General features: G+C 42.7%; 1 protein-coding gene across 1 annotated transcript in view; it reads right to left on the bottom strand.

Moving 5' to 3' along the window:
* Nucleotides 1-21,658, bottom strand: part of STAB1 (stabilin 1) — a 318,385-nt gene that overhangs the window by 166,132 nt on the left and 130,595 nt on the right. Inside the window, exons 27-35 of the mRNA XM_044300459.1 lie at nt 21,541-21,636; nt 18,901-18,948; nt 15,621-15,745; nt 14,702-14,813; nt 14,476-14,553; nt 12,609-12,710; nt 11,095-11,205; nt 9,949-10,080; nt 8,563-8,691 (exon numbers count right to left, since the gene is read on the bottom strand). Coding sequence (XP_044156394.1) covers nt 8,563-8,691; nt 9,949-10,080; nt 11,095-11,205; nt 12,609-12,710; nt 14,476-14,553; nt 14,702-14,813; nt 15,621-15,745; nt 18,901-18,948; nt 21,541-21,636 — 933 coding nt within the window. The remainder of the gene's footprint in view (nt 1-8,562; nt 8,692-9,948; nt 10,081-11,094; nt 11,206-12,608; nt 12,711-14,475; nt 14,554-14,701; nt 14,814-15,620; nt 15,746-18,900; nt 18,949-21,540; nt 21,637-21,658) is intronic.

The raw sequence follows: 21,658 nt of genomic DNA, 5'->3' as shown, positions 1-21,658 counted from the left end.
CTCCATATTCCCATCCATCCTGGGTCCAGAAGATTCTTAAGGATCGCGGTAAACATGGGGGGGGGGGGTCCTAAAGCATTTTCAGTTTGTGGCCCTCCCGTTTGGGATTTCTTCAACCCCACACACTTTCACCAAAGTGGTGGTCTCTGTGGTGGCCGCACTAAGACTTCAAGGTTTGAGTATAGTTCCATACCTGGACGACTGGCTCCTCAGAGCCCCTTCCCAAGCGATCCTGTCCCAACACATCCAACAGGCTGTTACATTCCTACATCAGTTAGGATGGATAATCAATTGGGACAAATCCCAACTTCAACCAGCCACCTCGGTAAGGTTCCTGGGGTTCATGGTGGATTCAGTCAGGATGACGATTCATCTCACTCCCGAAAGAAAGCAATCCGTGCAACAGACAGCCCATTCCCTCTCTGTACCAAAACAGGTAACGATTCGAACGTGGATGAGGATGTTGGGACTATTGTCTTCAACCGCAGAGGCGGTACCTTGGGCATTATGGCATCTACGTCCGCTCCAGTCGGAAGTATTAGCCAAGTGGAATCACAGTCCAGTGGGACTCAATTCCGTGCTCTCCCTGCCTTACAAAGTCCGATCCTCTCTGAGGTGGTGGTCCCACCTCACGGACGGCAAGTCCCTGATCCAGCCCTCTTGGATCATACTTACTTCAGACGCATCCCTAGTAGGCTGGGGTGCGCATCTTCAGGACAAGACAGTCCAGGGAACTTAGACACCTCAGGAGAGGTTATTGTCATCGAATCTCCTGGAGAACAGAGCAATCAGGCTAGCTCTTCTTCATTTTGCTCCCGTCATTCGGCAGTGAAGGTACAGTCAGACAGCATGACCGCTGTGTTGTATATCAACAAGCAGGGAGGCACGAGGTCACAAAGTCTCCTGAGAGAGATAGGGGTGATTTTGGATTGGGCAGAACTGAACCTCACCCACTTATCAGCCATTCACATTCGCGGAGTTCACAATGTGATTGCGGATCGCCTGAGCCGAGGTCTTCCAACCGGAGAATGGTCACTTCATCCAGAGGTCTTCAAGGAGATAACGCTCAGGTGGGGCATGCCAGAGATCGATCTCATGGCAACGAGGTTCAACACCAAGGTGGAGAGGTATTGCTCCCTTTACAGGGAGGACAACCCGAGGGCAATAGATGCACTGTCAATCCCATGGAGGTTCAGGCTGGCCTACATCTTTCCTCCAATTTCCTTGATACCAAGGGTCTTGATGAAAATCGGGCAGGACCAAGCGTCAGTTATTGCCATTATCCCATACTGGCCGAAAAGAGTTTGGTTTACCCAACTCTTACAGATGAGTCAGGGTCAATTTCTGAGGCTTCCCCCAGAGAGAGTACTGGTGTCGGGGGGCACCCAGGTCTCCTCAAATCTTCAAATGTTCAACCTGACGGCCTGGAGGTTGATCAGCCCCTTCCAAGGATAGAAGGGCTATCGGGGTCTGTCTTGAGAACCCTGGAGCACTCCAGATCAGAAGCTACCAACAAGGCCTACTCCAGAATCTGGAAGATTTTTTCATCCTGGTGTTCTAGGCATCAGCAAACATCCGCTGAAGCTTCCATCCCGATGATCCTGCAGTTTCTACAGGATGGTCTGGACAAGGGGCTATCACCCGCTACCCTTAAAGTGCAGATTTCAGCAATCTCTGCTTGTCTCAACAGAGCCGTTTCTCAAGACCCCCTTATCAAGAGATTCCTGAAGGGAGCCTCAAGATTAAAGCCTACAGTAATCAGACCAATCCCTGTTTGGGATTTATCGGTCGTGCTCAGGGGGTTATCATCTCCCCCCTTTGAGCCCCTAGAGGAGGCGGGATTCAGGTTCCTGACCTGGAAGATCACCTTCTTGTTGCTGTTACCTCTGCAAAGCGAGTTGGGGAACTCCAGGCTTTTTCTGCCTTTGAGCCTTATACAAGGTTCCTGCAGGATCGGGTACTCCTCAAATTTTTACCTACCTTCATCCCAAAGGTTCCCTCCTTTGACAATATTAACCAGGTGATCTCCCTACCAACATTGGCTCCATCCCCCTCCTCTGAGGAAAGGGGGCTCCATACCCTCGACATTGCGAGATGTCTTAGGATTTACCTGGAATGCTCCAAGGTATTTAGGAAGGATGAAAACCTCCTTATCCTTTTTTCCGGTACCCATAAGGGGAGGAAAGCCTCTAAGCCCTCCATCAGTCGCTGGATTAAAGAGGCAATTCTGGAGTCTTATATGTCTCAGGGCTCGGAGCCCCCTGAATTTGTAAGGGCCCACTCTACTCGAGCAGTGGCCACTTCTTTTGCAGAGAGAAGCTCGATCCCATTGGATGTGATCTGTAAGTCAGCTTCTTGGAGTTCTCACTCCACTTTTATCTCACACTATAGAGTGGATACTAGAATACATAGTTATTCCTCATTTGGCCGGACAGTGTTATCTTCCGCCAGGCATGAGGACCTTCCCATGGGGGTTTCTACTTGCTAAATCCCCATCTGTGCCACTGGTTAGGACGTAAGGGAATCGTTAATTTCTAACGATAATTTGTTTTCCCTTAGTCCTAACAGTGGCACACAAATTCCCCCCCCCCTTGTTTATTATTATTTTTTTGTCTACTTGTTATTACACAATAGCATGTGGGCTACACCCCTCTTTATTGGGGGCAGGGAGGGCGTGTGCATGCCAGTGTTTTTTATTGTTTCATTAAAACTTCCACCTGTCCTAACCAGTCCACAGGGGCAGAATACCCCATCTGTGCCACTGTTAGGACTAAGGGAAAACAAATTATCGTTAGAAATTAACGATTCCGTGATTTATGTTCTATTCTGAATAAAATATTAGAAGTTGGCACCTCCACATCATTGCATTCAGTTTTTATTCACAATTTGTATAGTGTCCTAACTTTTTGGGAATCCGGTTTGTATACAGAAGTCACACAAATACTCAGATCATATCAAAGTGCAAGTGTCTATCTCTATGAGCATGGAGAAAGTAGCCATCAATACCCTAGAAATGGTCCGTAAACAAAAATGTATACATACATATAAGCTAGTCACTTAGGTGGCCGTGTCCACTGTTAGTGAACACAGACTCTATAAACAAGGGGATCGCAACAAGTAAATGCAAAAAGTAATCCCTCTATCACATGTAGCAAATGGCCAAGTGTACTAGAAACATATAACATATGCAGGCACCAACCACTTATGCAAAAGCTTCACACCCCATGGAGTAACATACCCATTAACCAGTAGTGTCTACCTCAGGAGAGCGACGTACCCCTAGGTGGACACTACTGGTTCATGGGTATGTTACTCCACCTCTGCTATATAACTGTTATTTTTTGTAATACATGTTATATGCCTGGTTCACCAGCAGGTGGCAGCGGATATATGGTAGAGAGATCTGTAGATAGAATGGAACTTACCATTCCATTCTCCCCCTTTTGGGCAGAAGTGGGCTAGTTCCATTTCCTACCAAGGGAGGGGCAGCAGGAAGTGTCTAGTAAGTCTAAGCCAGGGCAGATGTACCATGATGTAGCAGCTAGGGAAGGCCACCCTGCTGCAGCAGGAGTCCCTCAAGAGGGGAGCAGCTCCTAGAGCACCATGACTCATTAAAGATATACAGACTGCACTATTGAACTTTATAAAAGTCTGGACTCTACTATTTCTCCACCTCCACCGTTATTCTCCACATTAATGCTTTGGAGCCAAACCCTGGGAATCAACGGTCACACCACACCACTCTGCATTCCTAAAAACCTGGGACATGATCGGCACTGGGGGGGCGGCACATTGCTTTTTTTTTTTTTTTTAAGTGTTTTGTGTTTTAGTATTGATAAAAAAAAAAGCTTTGCCCCTAAGGCTGAAAATAGCTGTGTCCTTTATTGGTTAAGAAACATTGCTGAGGGTGCAACCATATTGCATGGACGTTAAGTACTGGGTGACCATAAGAGTAGCAAGCTCAGTCTAATTAAACTAAGTTCACATCAGCATTCAGCCTTTCCTGTATGCACAACATTTGTCTCTGCTTCAAAAAAATCTTCCTCTGAGCGGAAACCTAATGGACTCCATTATAGTCTATGGGGCCCATAGGTTCCATTCGGCTCAGTTATGTGTCGAATTCGTCCTTTCCATTCTCCTGCTCCTGTAACTGAACACTGATGTGCACTCAGCCTAATTAGGACTGCAATGTTTAGTCTGCTTTGTTAATAACCGCGCGTCATCTGCAATATCACACAGCCATTAACAATACAGACCAACTCAACAGTGCGCACCCAATTAGTTTAAAGGGGTTCTCTGGGCATTTTGTCTAATTACTAGTTGCAACTAACCTGTGGAGCTCTTCTATTTGGGTCTTGACCAGATGGGGCTGCTTCTTTTTCTGTTCAGCTGCACTGACGATAATGAAACTGGAAAAAAAGGGGCCATATCTAGTCGAGATTGGGGTAGAAAAGCCAGCAATGTGCGTAGGTGAAGCAGAAATAACGGCATCGGGTGAGCGAGGGACGGTAAGCACTATATAAAAGATCTTCCCTCCACAAGTTACAATTACTAATTCGACAAAATGCCCAGAGAACCCCTTTAATTAGAGCAGATTGAGGGCCACGAGGTACTCAACTGCAGTGCAGCTGTGCCGCAACTACGACATGACCACGCCGTGTAGTTGCACACTGATTGTTTTCATGCCTGAGAAGCTGCTACTAGTAAACAGTAATGGGCAGGTGAAATGTGTATTGTTGGAAACAGAATTATATATATGTATTTCAAGATGTCTGCTTGTTGTCAGTGAATAAAGACATTTATTCCCATTTATATTCAGAAGCTGAAAGGCCATGCAGGTAATGGGTGGGCACAGCACATTGCAGCTATATCACCGAGATGTGATCAGAAAGGTTTTCAGACTCTGGGTGAGATTTATCAAGACCAGGGCTTTCTGCATTGGTCTTGATTAGGCTCGCATTTTTTACGGCTTGGATGCAGACCTATTCACTTTAAGGGGGCCACAAAACATGCAGACAGCACTCCACGTGCTATTCGCATCCATTGCTCCGTTCCATGGCCTCTCAAAAAAAAGAAAGCAACATGTCCTATTACTGTCCGATTTGTGGACAAGAAGAGGCATTTCTATAATGGTCGGCCCATTCGGCTCCGCAAATTGCAGAATGCATACAGCCAGCATCCGCGTTTTGTGGACGGCAAAAACACGGCGTGGTTGTGTGTATGTAGCCTAACTTTGGGGCATCCACTGCGGGTCTAAATGTTAGCCAGCTTCCTTGCTGGCATAGATTTAAAACATTTTCTATGCCTAAAACAAAGGAAGAAAATGATGAATGAGACGGGCCGGCGGCCTGTGCCCTTCAACGCCCACACCAGAGGGAAAAGTCACAGATTGAGGCGCAAATAACCTTTGAGCTGCAATCTGCGACAGATATACAACAGAAAACTGGCGTATAACAGTTCATAAATGACCCTCATAGTGCATAAAAGTCACCAACAGTCTGCTGACTCATTAACCGCAGAGTCCAAACTTCCTCGGGCATCAACATCAGCACAAAAACTGTGCTGGGAGCTTCATGACTTGGTTTTCCATGGCCAAGCTGTCGCATGCAATACCTAAATCACCAAGCACAATACAGAGCGTTGGGTGAAGTGGTGTAAAGCATGCTGGAGCAGTGGAAAGAAGTTCTGGGAGTAAAGAATCACGATTCTCTAGCAAGCAGCCTGATGGATGAGTCTGGGTTTAGTGGATGCCAAGAGAACGTTATCTGCCTGACTGCATTGTCCCAGCTGTAAAGTTTGGTGGAGGAATAATGCTATGCGGATGTATTTCAGGGAATCTTAATGTTTCAACATACCAAGACATTCTGAACAACTGTACGCTTCCAACTTTGTAACTGTGTCCCTGCACACAATGCAAAGTCCATAAAAGCAGGGTTGGGCGAGTAGGCTGCGGAAACACTTTACTGGCCCACACAAAGCCCTGACCTTAACCCCACTGAACACCTTTGGGCTGAACTAGAACAAAGATTGTGAGACAGGCCTCTCCTCTGTCTGACCTCACAAATGCTCTTCTGGATGAATGGACAAAAATTCCCAGAGACACCCTCCAAAATCTTATAGAAAGAGTGGAAGCTGTTTAAGGGTATTTCACACTTGCGTGTCGGAGTGATCCGGCAATCTGCATGCAAACGGACAGCATTTGTAGACGGATCCAGATGCAGATCCGTCTCACAAATGCGTTGCAAGAACGGATCCGTCTGTCCATTTGTCATATGGACAAATGGATCAGTTTCTATTTTTTTTTCACATTTTTTAAAGGTCTCCGTCATTGCGGTATTTTTAATGCCGGATCCGACACTAATACATTACTATGGGGAAAAAAATACTGGATCCGGCATTTAGGCAAGTGTTCGGTTTTTTGGGCCGGAGATAAAACCGCAGCATGCTGCGGTATTATCTCCGTCCTGACCAGTCAAAAAGACTGAACTGAAGACATCCTGATGCATCCTGAACAGATTGCTCTCCATTCAGAATGCATTAGGATAAAACTGATCAGTTCTTTTCCAGTATAGAGCCCCTAGGAGGGAACTCTATGCCGGAAAAGAAAAACGCTAGCCTGAAAGTACCCTAAGCTGAAAAGGAGGTACCAACTGCATATTTATGTCTATGGCTTTAGAAGAGAAGGTGATAAAAGCTCCTGTAGGTGTACTTTTGTCCATAAAGTGTATTAGGAAGATCCATAACTTTTTAAACTTTTCAACATTTATAAAAATGGATACCCATTAAAAATAGGCACTTACAGAGATTCCCCTGATAATATGAGGAAGAGGCTTCCAGCTATTGGACCCTCACCAATTAGTTTTACTATGGGGGACTTTCAATATAAGGTGAGCTGGTAAAGTAAAAACAGCTTAAAAAGATCAAAGGAGTTATTGACTGCCAGGAAATATGTGCACAGGGATATATATATAAAAAATTAACCCGTTCCCAACATATGACGTAATGGTACGTCATGGCGGCAAGTGACTTGCCGCATTTTGACGTACTATTACATCATAGTGATTGGGCGGGCACCGGAGCAGGGGCCTGGCTGTAAAAGTCGATGCCGGCAGAGTAACCACGGCATAGAAGGGGTTTGCGACAGGTAAGGGAGCCCATCGGGTCCCCTCGCTGTTGTGGCGAGGACCTGATGGGTGACAAGGCAGCCCAGTGTCTTGCACGGCATCGGGACCTGCCTTCTACGGGGTCCGAAGAGATCCAGCCTCAGGCTGCGTCTCCTAGGCAACCGGTTAGTGTATTACTCGGTGTAATACACTAACAGGCAATGCATTACATTATTATTGTAATGCACTGCAGAGGGGATCAGACCCTCAAAAGTTGAAGTCCCAGAGTGGGACAGAAATAAGTTTTTTTTTAAAAAAAAATGAGCAAAAAAAGTGTTTTTAATAAAAAAAAATAAGTTTCATTTAAAAAAGAAAAGAACGCCCCTTTCCCCTGATTTTATAATAAAAAATAGGAAAAAAAAAGGAAAAAAACCACACATATTAGGTATCACCTCGTCCGTCACGACCGGCTCTATAAATATATCACATGATCCACCCTGTCCGATAAACACCCAATTTTTTTTATAAAAACAGTGTAAAAAGCCATTTTTGTCACCTTACATCTCAAAAAGTGCAACACCAAGCGATCAAAAAGGCGTATGTCCCACAAAATGGTACCAATAAACCGTCGCCTCATCCCACAAAAAATGATCCCCTATATAAGAAAATCGCTCAAAATAGCTTTCAGAACATGGAGACCCTAAAACATATGCTATTATTGTGTTAAAGTAAAATCCATTTTTTTTAAAAAGTAGACATATTAGGTATTGCCGCGTCTGTAACAACCTGCAATATAAAAATATCACATGACCTAAACCCTCAGGTGAACACCGTAAAAAAATAAAAAACGTGCCAAAAAGGCCATTTTTTGTCACCTAACATCACATAAAGTGCAACACCAAGCAAACCGGAGCGGTGCCTGCCCAATCACTGCAGGGGCCCGGTTGTAAAAGTCGATGCCGGCGGATTAACCCCTTCTATGCCGCAGTCAGTGCTGACCACGGCATAGAAGGGGTTTGCGGCAGGTGAGGTATCCCATTGGGTCCCCTCGCTGTTGTGGTGGGGACCCGATGGGTGACAAGGCAGCCCGATGTCATGCACAGACATTTACAAAATTATGCCAACATAAAGTAGACATATGGGAAATGTTAAGTAATAAATAATTTATGAGGTATCGCTTCCTGTTTTAAAAGCAGAGAAATACAAATTTTTAAAATTGCTAATTTTTCAAATTTTTTGTTAAATTTGTGATTTTTTATAAATAAAGGTGAAATATATTGACTCAAATTTATAACTATCATGAAGTACAATGTGTCACGAGAAAACAATCTCAGAATGGCTTGGATAAATAAAAGTGTTCCAAAGTTATTACTTCAAAAAGTGACACTGGTCAGATTTGCAAAAAATGGCCTGGGCAGAAGAGCGAAAACTGGCCCGGGGTAGGAGGGGTTAAACAAACCTTGTTTACTATACTTCTAGTGATGTCACATCGATTCTTTAGGATTTTTAGCACTTCAGATATTCCCATCAGCATTCCGTTATCTGTTTCGAAAAAGCTGCCGTCCAGGGGAACGTCATGAACGAATGTCTGTTCAGAAAGGAAACACAGATCATTTTCTTGCAGATGATTGTATGGCTACAAAAAAGATATGGAGTTTCTCATGTATGTCATTTATAGGGCTGTGGAAAAATGATCAGTAGACTGGGCTTCAGTCAATTACATTTTATATCAAGCAACACAAACTCCAACCTTCATCTTTCCACCTCTTTTTACATTGCAAGGTGTCCGTGGTCTCCTGAACCAAGCAGTGGTCTAATGACGGTTTGCAGCACGCTCAGCTAATGGGTCTCTGACCAAGAAGGGCTGTAATATCTAAAGAGTCCATAAATGGCCTGAATTTCCAGAAAATGTTATGACAGCTGAGACAAAAATGATCTCCAAAACTTGGGGCTGAATGCTCTACTGATCCTCTGATCACCTGCAGCAGATGTGTGACCATGTCTTATCTTTTCATTTCTGTTATAACAGGATGACCCCGTATATGCTGCAGATTTTCCATCGAGGAATTGCTGCTGGAAAATGCACAGCAGCAAAGTAGGTGAGCTTTATGTGTCAACTGCTGCATAAATTGAACTGGGGTGTGGATATAATATTTTTAGCGTGTAAAATCATGATGCGGATTTCCACTGTGGATTTCCGTTGCAAAATCTGCAACAAATATACATTTTGCATATGCCAATTCTGCAGCAGAAATCTGGCAAAATCTGCAGTGGAAATTCTGCTGTGGAATATACTTCCCCTTGTGGCGGTATCTTTAGGCTATGTAAACATGTAGAGGATGAGGTGCTGTTAAAACCACATGGGAAAAAACAGCATTTTTTGACTAGGTGTGAAGGCTATGTTCACATCTGGGTCAGAGGCTCTGTTCGGGTCCTCCATCACAGAGTGATATCGGAGAGAAAAGTCCAGCATGCAGGACGGAAACCTGATAGTTCTCTATATAGTCCATGGGGTCTGTTAGGCCATGTTTCTGTCAGTTATGTGCCGAATCTGGTATTTCCGTTATTTTAAAAAAAATGTTTGCTCCTATAACGGAGTAGAAGAAATGAAAACACTAGTGCTGATATGAAAAAGCCCTTATTCAACATGTTTCACCTGTAACAACTGCAACCACATTGAAAACTGCATGGCGGTATTTCCGATATGGTTTTAATGCCGTTTTCACCACACCTTAACTCCTATGTGGGAATGTACCCTTACGACATTTTGGGGACTAAAGACTTGTAACAGATTTCATGTGTAAATCGGTCATTGACAACAATGTCTAGCATAGTTATACTGTACCTGGTTGTAACTTTTATAAAACATCAACCAGTAAGACATTCCCAGCATGCTGCTCCGGTGCATTCCATCTCTGATGTCTGAAGGCGCTAATTTCTCTCCAAGAATAACATGATATTGTATTGTGCTGTTTTCCTACAGAAGAACATATTCAGAGGAAAAAAAAAACATTTCTTGAGGAAAATGAAGAACAAAACGCTCAGAGCGTTACATAGGGCAGTAACACAAGAATGTGAGAACATAATGGAATGAGGTCTAGGTGGGCTGTCCCCTGAAAGTCAGAACAACTATGCTCGCATGTAAGGGGATGGACAGTCAGACAGGCCAACTGCAATAAGAGCTGGGAAAGAGCTCAAGAAGAAGACCAAGACACGAGTGCTTCACTGAAATCCAGACATAACGCGTTTCAAAGTACAAGCCTCTTCTTCAGATACACCGGAACAGATATCCAGTTGCATCTGAAGAAGGGGCTGATACCCTGAAACACATAGATTTCAATAAAGTCTTTGTGACATTGGCTAGTGCTTGTGCCTGGATATTTCTTTTGAGCTCTTAATGCAATTGGCAATAATTCATCTCTGGTAGCGACAGCTTTTCATGGAAAAGGCCACAATTATCTACACGTAAAGGTGGGTTCACATCACGTTTTATGCCTCCGTTTGAAGTACACGTTAGGAAAAAAATATATACAAAAACGCAGCACACCACGTTCTTGTATCCTGCACAGTCCGGTAAAAAAAAAAGTATACTTTTTTTTTTTTTATGGAACTCTATGGTGAACGGATGCCACTGTATGGTATCAGTCTGAGACATCCGTTTAATTTATACGTTTTTTTGTATACATTAAACAGACAGGAAAAAACGTGATGTGAACCCACCCTAAGCTCAATGAATCCTGATCGATCCCAAGATCCGCTCACTTATTTTACTGGCTGGAATGCCCAGCAGGCTATGCTACTCTGCCCAACACAAATAACATAAGCCTGGTGTAACGGAGGTCATATGACGCCAGCCAAAGGCAGTTTTGTGGAACGATGGAACAGGTGGTACTTATAATACTTATAATACTGTTATATAATAGATTTGATTTACCTAAGGTCTGGATTCAAGGTGGTGTATCTAGATTACTGTTGCAAAGCAAATGCTTACCAAAGAGGTCAATTCAGATTGATTGTAAAACCCGGTCACAGCGGAGTTGCTTGGCACGAGAATTGTGTATTTCTGTCTGCTGGATTCAATTTCCTGAATGAGTCCATTTTTCTGCAGTAACAAGAGATTGTTCAGTTTATTAATACACAATGATGGCTCTGTTCATACCGCATATGTCTGCCCAACATAGAAGATCATCACTGTGAACTTGTCCCCATGATGGCAGTTTGGGGCCTAAACCTGATGTCATTGAATCCATTGTCCTTCAGTGGACTAATCCTTGTGAGACCGGGGTTGCAGAAACCCCATTCACATGAATGGGATTTGGATTGTAGTTGGATTTAACATGGATTTTGATACAGAATGCACTGTGAAATCAGTGTCAAACCTGACTTGTGTGAACATACCCTAATGCAAGCCACAGGTAGCTCCTAAGATGTTGAGGACATGATAAGCTACTATCTACAGGGTAATCATTCAGCATGACTATTCCTTCTCTGTAAATAATCCTATACAAGAGCTGTCAAGACAATACTACAGTAGTTAAAAAACACTTTTTTGTTCACTCAACGTATTGACCACAAATCGTAAATAGTTGTAGGTTTTAGTTCAGCTTGTTCCTTACACACCAAGAGTGCCGCTGTAGGGACGGAAGTCTCACTCTGGTGCCTGAAGGGGAACACGTAGGTGAGGGACCTGTTCTGGAGCCTAGGAGATTCATGCCCCGCCACTGTTGCACACCACTGTGATTATGAGCTATGCTAGGTGTATTTGTCTACTGAAAATCCATGTCATACAGTATATCCTATGCTTTAATCCCTAGTTGAGAGAAGGATCCCCAGTTTAGTTTGGGTGGAGAGTGCCTACAAAAAGTATCTTGCTCTGGATAGACTTGTGTATCCTTTACAGCCCATTGATTTCAATGGGAACTGTGTAATGCTTCATTTCCCCTGTAGTAGTGCTGCAGGGAAATTGAAACCTTTCTAGCAGGCTTCCCAGAGATTACAGTTGATTAAAGGGGGTCTCAGCAATGGATAACCAGGGTCAGACTGGCACACCAAAGTATCCTTCGGATACAGCATTTAGCTGCCTTTGCAGCCAATCACTTACCACTAGGGTCTATTTCTTTGATTCAAAATCAATGAAAATGTATTGATGATATAGGGATTGGGCCTAAGTTCTTTTGGTGGGTCCCTGAAACCCAAGTCCGACCCTGCTGGTAACCTTTTGATCAGCTTATTGTCAGGGGCCCCTTCTAAGTACAAAGGATTATCCATAGAGGAGAACCCATGGAACCCTTATATTCTACCCCATGAGTAAATGTCTGTGTAGAATATATGAACCCTGCTGGTCGTAGTATACTGTACATGTCTTTCTTTGCAGGAATTATACAGTATCACTTGCTATGGCAAATATTTCCTTGTCCATGATCCATTCCATGCATCTCCTGTATCATGTAGCCTCTACATTCCTGTCTATCATCGTTCTGTCCTTTGCGGCAGACACTGGTTTACCTGGATTGCTTGCTTAAACTGTTCAAAAGCAGGAACTCGATCTAATGCTTGGTAGAGACCTGGCCGCGCTGGTGGTACAGCTCCAAGTGGTGGGGTCAAAACCTAAAGAAACAAAAAGGTCTTAGTTTTTTTTTCAAAATTACATTTTTGACATTTTATTTGTGTATTAATTGTGTATTACATGTCAATAACCATGCACGATACAGGGACATAAGTAGATTAAGTGAATATACAGCGGCTCGTTTACCCCTGCACTACTAATAACCATCAGTAAAGGTGTCCATACACCTTTAATAGCTGTCGCTTGTCAGCTATCTCTCCAGACATCCTCAATACACATACAGTACATGCTCTCGATCCTTTTCTCCCCGACTTTGTCTGTATGGGAAACATTAGACGGTCATTCTCAATGGATTCAGCCGACAGCACACAGCATGTGTATGGAGGCCTTAAAGGGGTTGTCCCATCTGGGATATTTATGGAATTTCATAGGATATGTCAGATATGTGGGGGTCCCACCTGTGGGACACTCTCCTATCTCCAGAATGAGACCCCAAAGTCAAGGGAAAGCAAGCGTTGCATGAGCTGCCACCTTCCATTCACTGCTATGGGAGTTTTAAAAATAGCCGAGCGCTGGTACAGGCATTTTCTGAAGTCCCATAGTGTAGCTTGTACTCCATTCACTGCTATGGCCCTTCCAAAAACAGCCATGCACACTCACTTGGCTATTTTCGGACGTCCCATAGCAGTGAACAGAGAGGACGCTGTGTATACATGATGTGCTCTCTGTACACTTTGAGCGCCCCATTCTGAGGATGGAAGCAGGTTTTAGAGGTGAAGCCATCACCCATTTGACATTTATGACATATCCTAGTGTAATGCCATAAATGTCCCAGATAAGACAACCCCTGATTGCAGGACTACACTGGGCTTTTGTTTGTAGTCTGTAACCATGGAGACATACTGTACAGGTGTGTAAAAGAGCTGTATGCCCAAAATGGTTTGATAATTTAAAGTCTAGGAACACCTTTGGGGGGCGATTCCTTTTTTATTCTGCTCATTTTGGTCTGAAAATTGCCTTTTCAAGCCTCCTTAGCCATATTCTAATACGTTTGATAAGAAATTAACTATAATGAGGCTACAGAGATAATGGCTACAGACTGAGCCATCAGAGCTGCTGCCTGACGGGATTCAATGTAAACACAAAGCAATATTTTGCAAACACAGAGAAAATGAGAGCTGTACAAAGAAAACTGCCAAAATTGTTAATAAATTGCAAAAAAAAAAAAATATGAAAAGTTGAATGCAATACTTTAAAAAATTCCCCAAAGACATTCATAGTCTTCAAATGAAGCTACTGGCAACATTTAATTTTTTTTATATGCATTTTAACAATAAAAATAAATAAACATTGCAGAACTGAGTAAAATGAAATGAAATACAGAATATTTCAAAGTTTCCTTTCCTTATTCTGGGAAATCTTAAGAGTTAATACGGGGGTTAGATGACACAATTAATGACTAAATGGGCAATTACTGACCATATTACATAACCCTTCATAATAACAAATGATGTGAGGAAACCTACAGAAGCTGTTCTGCTGGAGCACCACACGACTGTGGCTGCAGCTCCTTTCGGCATACAAGTCCAGCGGCTGCAACCATGTGGTGCTACTTGGCCGGCCATGCTGAGAAGCACTTTGGCATGCTTTGGAATGGCTTTTTGAACTCTCCATTCAGTGGGTGCAATAGCAGCGACAGCCTCAGTTTATAAAGAGCATCCTACCTAGATATGCTTTCTTATAGTGACAGACTCCCTCGGAGATAGACAGCAATATGACTCAGGAAGATAAAGGTAAAACACTAACCTGGTTGATAATGAAAATATATCCATTTGAAGCTGGAATGTTGTGGACAAGAATTTTTGCTTTATTCACTGTTATATTCTGAAATAAAGAAGAAACTTTGCTGAACTCGCTAGAGCTTGAAGCCTTTCCCTTACTACAGATTAAGACTTGATTTTTGTTAGCAATATATTGGTGCCAGGGTGTATATATTTTTGGGGGTACTGGGTCACTGGATAAAAATACTTACTCCATTCATGGTACCAATCTCCAACTTTGTCCTTGGGTCAATCGTATCCAGTTCTTGACCAATATGTTGTTTTAGTTGCTCGGATGTGAAGGCTCCTCGGAGAAAGTGCGCCCTGCAATAATGTGTACGTTATTTTCATCCAAATGTTAAAGGGGTTGTGCAGGGGGCTTATATTGATGATCTATCCTAAGGATAGGTCATCAATATCTGATCGGCGGGGGTCTGATCAACTGTTTGAAGAGGAGGTGGCGCTTGTGCAAGCACTGCTTCCGCTTCAAAATTACACCGCACCTTAACTTGCTTGCAGCGGCAGCATAGAACTGTAATTACAAATTCTAGTCCTATTCCGGAAGTCGGACTCCCGCCGATCTGATATTGATAACATATCCTGAGGATAGGCCATCAATATGACAAACATATGGAACATCACTTTTTTTTTGCTTTGCATTGGCTTCAAAAATCTATGGAAAGTCTGAAACCAAGTTACTGGGATTTTGTTTTCCACAACATGTAGAAAAGAACATTTCAATTACTAGGCCTTTACTGTGATTCATTATGGATTTATGGTGTAGTATCTGCAGAAGATGGATTGTTACAAAGGAGGTATATAACAATTATTAAAGCCCAAAGTATCTGTCCAATACTAGGTTTTAACAGTGAACAGTACACAAAGTAGGGAGAGGAAAAGTGGTGGCCCCTAAGTGGACATTGACAGTACCCATGTAAACTACTTTTGTGTAAGTATTCAGCCCAGTGGATCCATAATCCCTACCTCCCACCCATCCCATCTTTTATGGATGGTTGTCCTACAAAATGGATCGATGGATGGTAAATATGAAATTTGTGTTCCATAGTGTGGATATCTGGTAGATGGGAGAGAGCAGCTCCATATTATGTTACAAGACAAAATGGGTCTTACCTGACTAGAAAAGGCAACTTGTCCAGCCAAAACTTTTTAGTACTCTCAGGAAGTGCCCCAATGGCTGCATCAGTAGGGACTAAAGCAGTGACATTGCTTGAGAGTGAAATGGAGACCTGAGAATTCTGGAAGAAGAAATAGAACAATCCTATTATAACCTGAAAGTGATGTCATTAATCTGCAGAAATAGCACCAGATGGAAAGACCTACAAATATAGCACCTTATATGTTGGTAAAAGGTAAACTATAAGACACAGGGTATAATCTTGATTGTTATAAAGGCTTTGGTTTAAATACATTAAAGGGTTTCTACCACCAGAAATACTGTTATGTAGCTGACTGACATTAGCGATTCGCTAATGTCAGCACTACATAACAGTATGTTTCTAACAGTAGTTCCTGCAGCCGTTTTTGTTAAAAACGTACTTTTATAGATATGCTAATGAGCCTCTAGGTGCTATGTGGGCGTCATTAGCACCTAGAGGGCTCCGTTCACTAACCATTTCAGCCGCCCATCGCGTCCCTCCAGCCCGCCACGCTCCTGTTGATTGACGTGAAACTTCTCAGTATCGAGTACAAATTCCCGCGCCTGCGCCGTGCGCTTCTGTATTCAGCGCAAGCGCAGTGAGTGAATGCCGCGCTCCTGGTGCCGGCTTCCTCATTGTAACGTAGTTGGCGCAGGCGCAGTGAGGAAGCCAGCGCCGGGAGAATACAGAAGCGAGCGGCGCAGGCGCGGGACTTAGTACTCGATACTGAGAAGTTTCACGTCAATCAACAGGAGCGGGGCGGGCTGGAGGGACGCGATGGGCGGCTGAAGTGGACGGAGCCCTCTAGGTGCTAATGACGCCCACATAGCACCTAGAGGCTCATTAGCATATCTATAAAAGTATGTTTTTAACAAAAACGGCTGCAGGAACTACTGTTAGAAACGCATCGCTATATCAGTCAGCTACATAACAGTATTTCTGGTGGTAGAAACCCTTTAAAGGGGTTGTCTAACTTTAGCAAATACCATTTATCATGTAGAGAAAGTTAATACAAGGGACTTACTAATGTATTGTGATTGTCCATATTGCTTCCTTCGCTGGCTGGATTCACTTTTCCATCACATTATACACTGCTTGTTTCCATGGTTACAACGACCCTACAATCCATCAGCAGTGGTTGTGCTTGCACACTATAGGAAAAAGCACCAACTTATGTGAGCTCCCGCGCTCCTTTACTATAGTGTGCAAGCACTACCACCACTGATAGATTACAGGGTGGTTGTAGCCCCTGGATACGAGCAGTGTATAATGTGATAGAAAAATGAATCCAGCCAGCAAAGGAGGCGATATGGACAATCACAATACATTAGTAGGTGCCTTGTATTAACTATCTCTACATGAGAAATGCCATTTGCTGAAGTGAGACAACCCCTTTAATTATATATATGCATTTAAGAGGACCTGTCATCTCTCCTGACATAAATAGATTAGTAAATACTTGTAGAAACCATAAAAATACGACTCTGAAGCATCTTTTCTTAAAACTTTGGGGGAGATTTATCACGGCTTTTACTTTTTGTAGCGAAAAAAGTCACAAATTAAGGAACACGACAAATTTATACCATAATTTGCAATTTTTTTGAGCTTCGACGGTTTTGTACAGTTGCAAGAAAAGGGGAGTGGCTTAGCATGGGTAGGCGGGGCTTCCACAGGCTGCAGGATTTATTATAATTTATGCCAGAATCTGACGTAAATTATAGCTCAGGTTTATAGTGAATAAAATAAACTTAGGCACTCCTTGAGATTTGTCTCCTTGCCTTGCATATAAAAACCAAATAGAAGGGGTCTCTCCTAGGAGTCCAGTCAGGAATTATTCAGTTTTTTTACTCAGAAATCTTGCATCAAATCATATAAACCTATATGTCTCCACCAAACAAATGCTGTTGGTGACAGTCCAGGGGGTTTCTAAATATAGGAAGAATAGATGAGAGTGAGCTTTGTAATTTGTATTTAAAGTGGACTTTCTGCCATAATTGTAACATAAGATATGGGATTTTAGCAGTGGGATCAATGACCCCTAGAGGGATATCAGGAGCACCTGACAGGTTCACCTTAAAGGGGTATTCTGGTTGTTACAAGTTATCCCCTTTCCACAGGATAGGAGATAACTATTAGTTTGGTGGGTCACACATGCCCATGGCCGCCCCATTCATTTCTACGGGAGTTCCGGAGATAGCCGAGTACAGCGGTAGGACCCCCACCGATCTAATAGTTATCCCCTATCTTGTATATAGGGGATAACTTGTAACAACCAGAATACCCCTTTACAACAACCACATCAAAGATCAACATAAACAGTAGAGATGCGTGAACCAGAGAAGATTAGTTTTTTTCAAGTTTGCCAACTTTTTAGAAAAATTTGGTTCAGGCACGAATCGATGAGAGAGAGAGAAAGAGAGAGAAAGAGAGAGAGACTAGTACACAAATGTGTGTTTCTCAACAATATATGCATTGTCTAAGGGGTACTCCTTTTCATTATTGCGAGCCCATGGTAAGCTGAGTACATGTGTGCAGCATTGTAGGCCACCGATTCTCCTCCAAGTTGCTGGGAAAGATTTTTAAATGAGCTTTTCTAAACCTATTTGATGCTGGAAGATGTTAGACATTGTAATTTACATATATTTTACCCAGAAATCTAGAGGAACGTTGTCTAGAATAGTTGTCACGTGTATCAACTGGTATGCATAATAGAAATAGTACCCACCCAAAGGTTCCCCCTAAGGCCTCACAACTAGAAATGCTGTTCTCATCTTCTTTTTCTGATTGAGTGCTTTTGTCCTGAAAGAACTACTTGCAGATGAGAGGCCGACTTAGCTATTTTTCTTGCTTTGCTACATCAGTATGTTTAAAAGCAAGTAAGGCATTTCTGCCAATTTGCTGTGTGAAAATAATGCAGTGCTTATATTGCTGCTGTGTTCTTCACAGAAAGTAGGTATAATTATAGCCCTATACTGTTCACCTGACCATACATCACCTGTATAGCAAAAACAGACAACATCTTTAGCAGTTTTATTTCACCATTTTAATTCAACAATACTGCGTATGCTCTCCATGGGCTCTCCATAATAAGAAACATATCTATAGTGTTGAGAAACACACATTTGTGTACTAGTCTCCCTATCTCTCGTGAAACAAATCACAAAAAATTGGGTTCCACTGAATCCGAACTTTTTGAAAGGTTTGCACCGAACCCCGAACCAGTACGCTCATCTGTAATAGACAGCAAACAATACCTTTATCCATCCGTTGAAAATGCTTACATCTGGGATGCTCAAAAGTTCCTAAAATATAATGATACATACATTGATTGTTTTCTTAGTTTTGACTGGCAGAAATACTATCATCCATGAATTTCCTTATATAGATGTTCTGAACATTCGTTCTTTCATTTACTTACACATACTGTACATACAGTGGTGAGATCCAATGGTCATTTTATCATGTATGCTCACGATAAAGGGGTTTCCCACCATAGAAAATAATGTCATATTGCTAGGACCACTTCCTCATTGGTGGAGATTAGCCTGCTAGGACCTTCATTAGCCACAGATTAAAAGAGCTGCTGTGCCGCTAGACTAAATTTACACAACAGTGAAAAACGAACATGTGATGGATGTTTTTAAAGGTCGCCACTCTTCCGTGACGTACGGTAGTTATATTCTATGGGGTTATACACACTGCAGATTTTTTTTTAACGCCAGTAAATAACAGATGTAAAAAAAATTAGAACATGTACCATCCTGACAGACCCCATACAATTGAACGGGACCATCTTTGACTTGCGTTTCTCAGAAAGGCGACAGTTCATCCGTTTTTAACTAATGTGTTTTTCACTGTCATATGAAAGAGAATCTGACACCTCTCCTGACAGGTCTGAATTAGTACAGATTTCCCATAAGATTATTTGGGAGCATCTAGTCTAGTGTTACCAGTTGTGGATGTGTCCCTGCATAGTCTGACACAGTTCAGTCAGTGCTGACAATGTAGGGGACAAACCCCTTTGAAAGGCCAATAGTAACACCCAGTTGTCAATTTGTTCAGAAGTTTCTAGATGGAATAATAGAGGAACTGCACAATGCAGAGTAATAACTAACGATGCTCCAGAATTGTTATTTCATGGGAAATACAAATATGAATTAGATGTGCAATTTCCTGAAAGAAGTATATATATTGAAAAGAGCTGAAAGCTTCTGTGTGAGGCCTCATGCACACGACCGTATGTATTTTGTGAAAAACGGATCCGCAAAAAATACCAATGACATCCGTGTGCATTCCATATTTTGCAGAACGGAACAGCTGGCCCCTAATAGAACAGTACTATCCTTGTCCGTAATACGGACAATAGGACATTTTTTTGCAGAACGGAAATACAGACATAGGGAAACGGAATGCACACGGAGTAACTTCCGTTTTTTTGCGGACCCATTGAAATGAATGGATCCATATACGGTCAGCAAGAAAAAATTCGGAAAGTACACGGAAAGAAAATGAGGCCTATTTTCTTTCCGTGTCCATCAAGGTTTTTTTTGTGGACCGTATGCGGAACCATTCATTTCAATGGGTCCACAAAAAAAACGGAAGGTGCATACCGTTGTCATATGTCCGTATTTCCGTTCCGCAAAAAAATAGAACATGTCCTATTGTCCGTATTACGGACAAGGATAGTACTGTTCTATTAGGGGCCAGCTGTTCCGTTCTGCAAAATACGGAATGCACACGGATGTCATTGGTATTGTTTGCTGATCCGTTTTTTGCAGACCACAAAATACATACGGTCATGTGCATGAGGCTTAAGTGTGTGTGACAGGGGGAGACAGAGTTTAACATGTTACGGCACAGTTCAAAGTATATATAGTAATTTCTGCATAATATTGTGGTTGGTGTGTTATTTTGAATACAATGAATATAATATTAGAGGATCAGTCTATACTGACACTAAATGTGTCTGAATTGTAGTATGTACAATTGTAAACATGTAAGGGCACAGCTGAAAGTATATAATCTTTGCATAAGGCCTCATGCACACTACAGTGCTGCGTTTTGCGGTCCGCAAAACACCGATGCCACCCGTGTGCGTCCCGCAATTTGCGGAACGGGCGCCCATAATAGAAACGCCTTTTCTTGTCCGCAAAACGGACAAGAATAAGACATGTTCTTTTTTTTTTCCGCGTGGCCAAGGAACGGAGCAATGGATGCCGACAGAACACGGAGTGCTGTCCGCATCTTTTGCGGCCCCATTGAAGTGAATGGGTCTGCATCCAAGCTGCAAAAAATGCGGCTCGCATGCAGACCAAAACAACAGTCGTGTGCATGAAGCATAACAGTGTGGTTTATTTGTGTTATTTAAAATATAATGAATATAATACTAGAGGTGCAGTGCATACTGACACCATGTGTATCTAAATCATAGTATACGGAATATAGAAATGTAGTTAATACCGGCCCACGTGTACCGGCTCAGGCTGTATTAATTGCAGAATTCTGCCATTCATTTCTATGGGGGATTTTTTATTTTTAAACGTTAATTTATTAAAAACGACAAATCCGATCAACTGCAAAAATACATAACACACCTCTCAGCAACGAGAGCTTTGAAATGCAGCCTGAACGGAGTCTGTATGTTAAAGGGGTTGTGCAGCGATTTATATTGATCACCTATCCTCAGGATAGGTCATCAATATCAGATCGGTGGGGGTCCGACACCCGGCCCCCCCGCCGATCAGCTGGTTGAAGAGAAGGCCGTGCCTCCTCTTCATTGTTTACCTGCTTGTCATTGACATTTCCATGAGACGGCTCGTTCCTTTCTTTTTTACGGTATGTATCCTACGTATATCACTACTTGGGTAGACATTGGAATGACTGCTTATACTCACCATTAAGACGTCTGCATAACAGGAGAGACCATCCCCGGCAAATCCCCCGGGACAGATGCACGTTCTCTGACCTCCCGAAGTTGGCATACAGGTAGCCTAAGAGAATGGATCATTGTTC

This window comes from Bufo gargarizans, chromosome 7, assembly GCF_014858855.1.
Source record: "Bufo gargarizans isolate SCDJY-AF-19 chromosome 7, ASM1485885v1, whole genome shotgun sequence".
NCBI lineage: Eukaryota > Metazoa > Chordata > Amphibia > Anura > Bufonidae > Bufo > Bufo gargarizans.
Note: the sequence above shows the minus strand (reverse complement) of the source record. Positions and strands in the feature narration are given on the sequence as shown.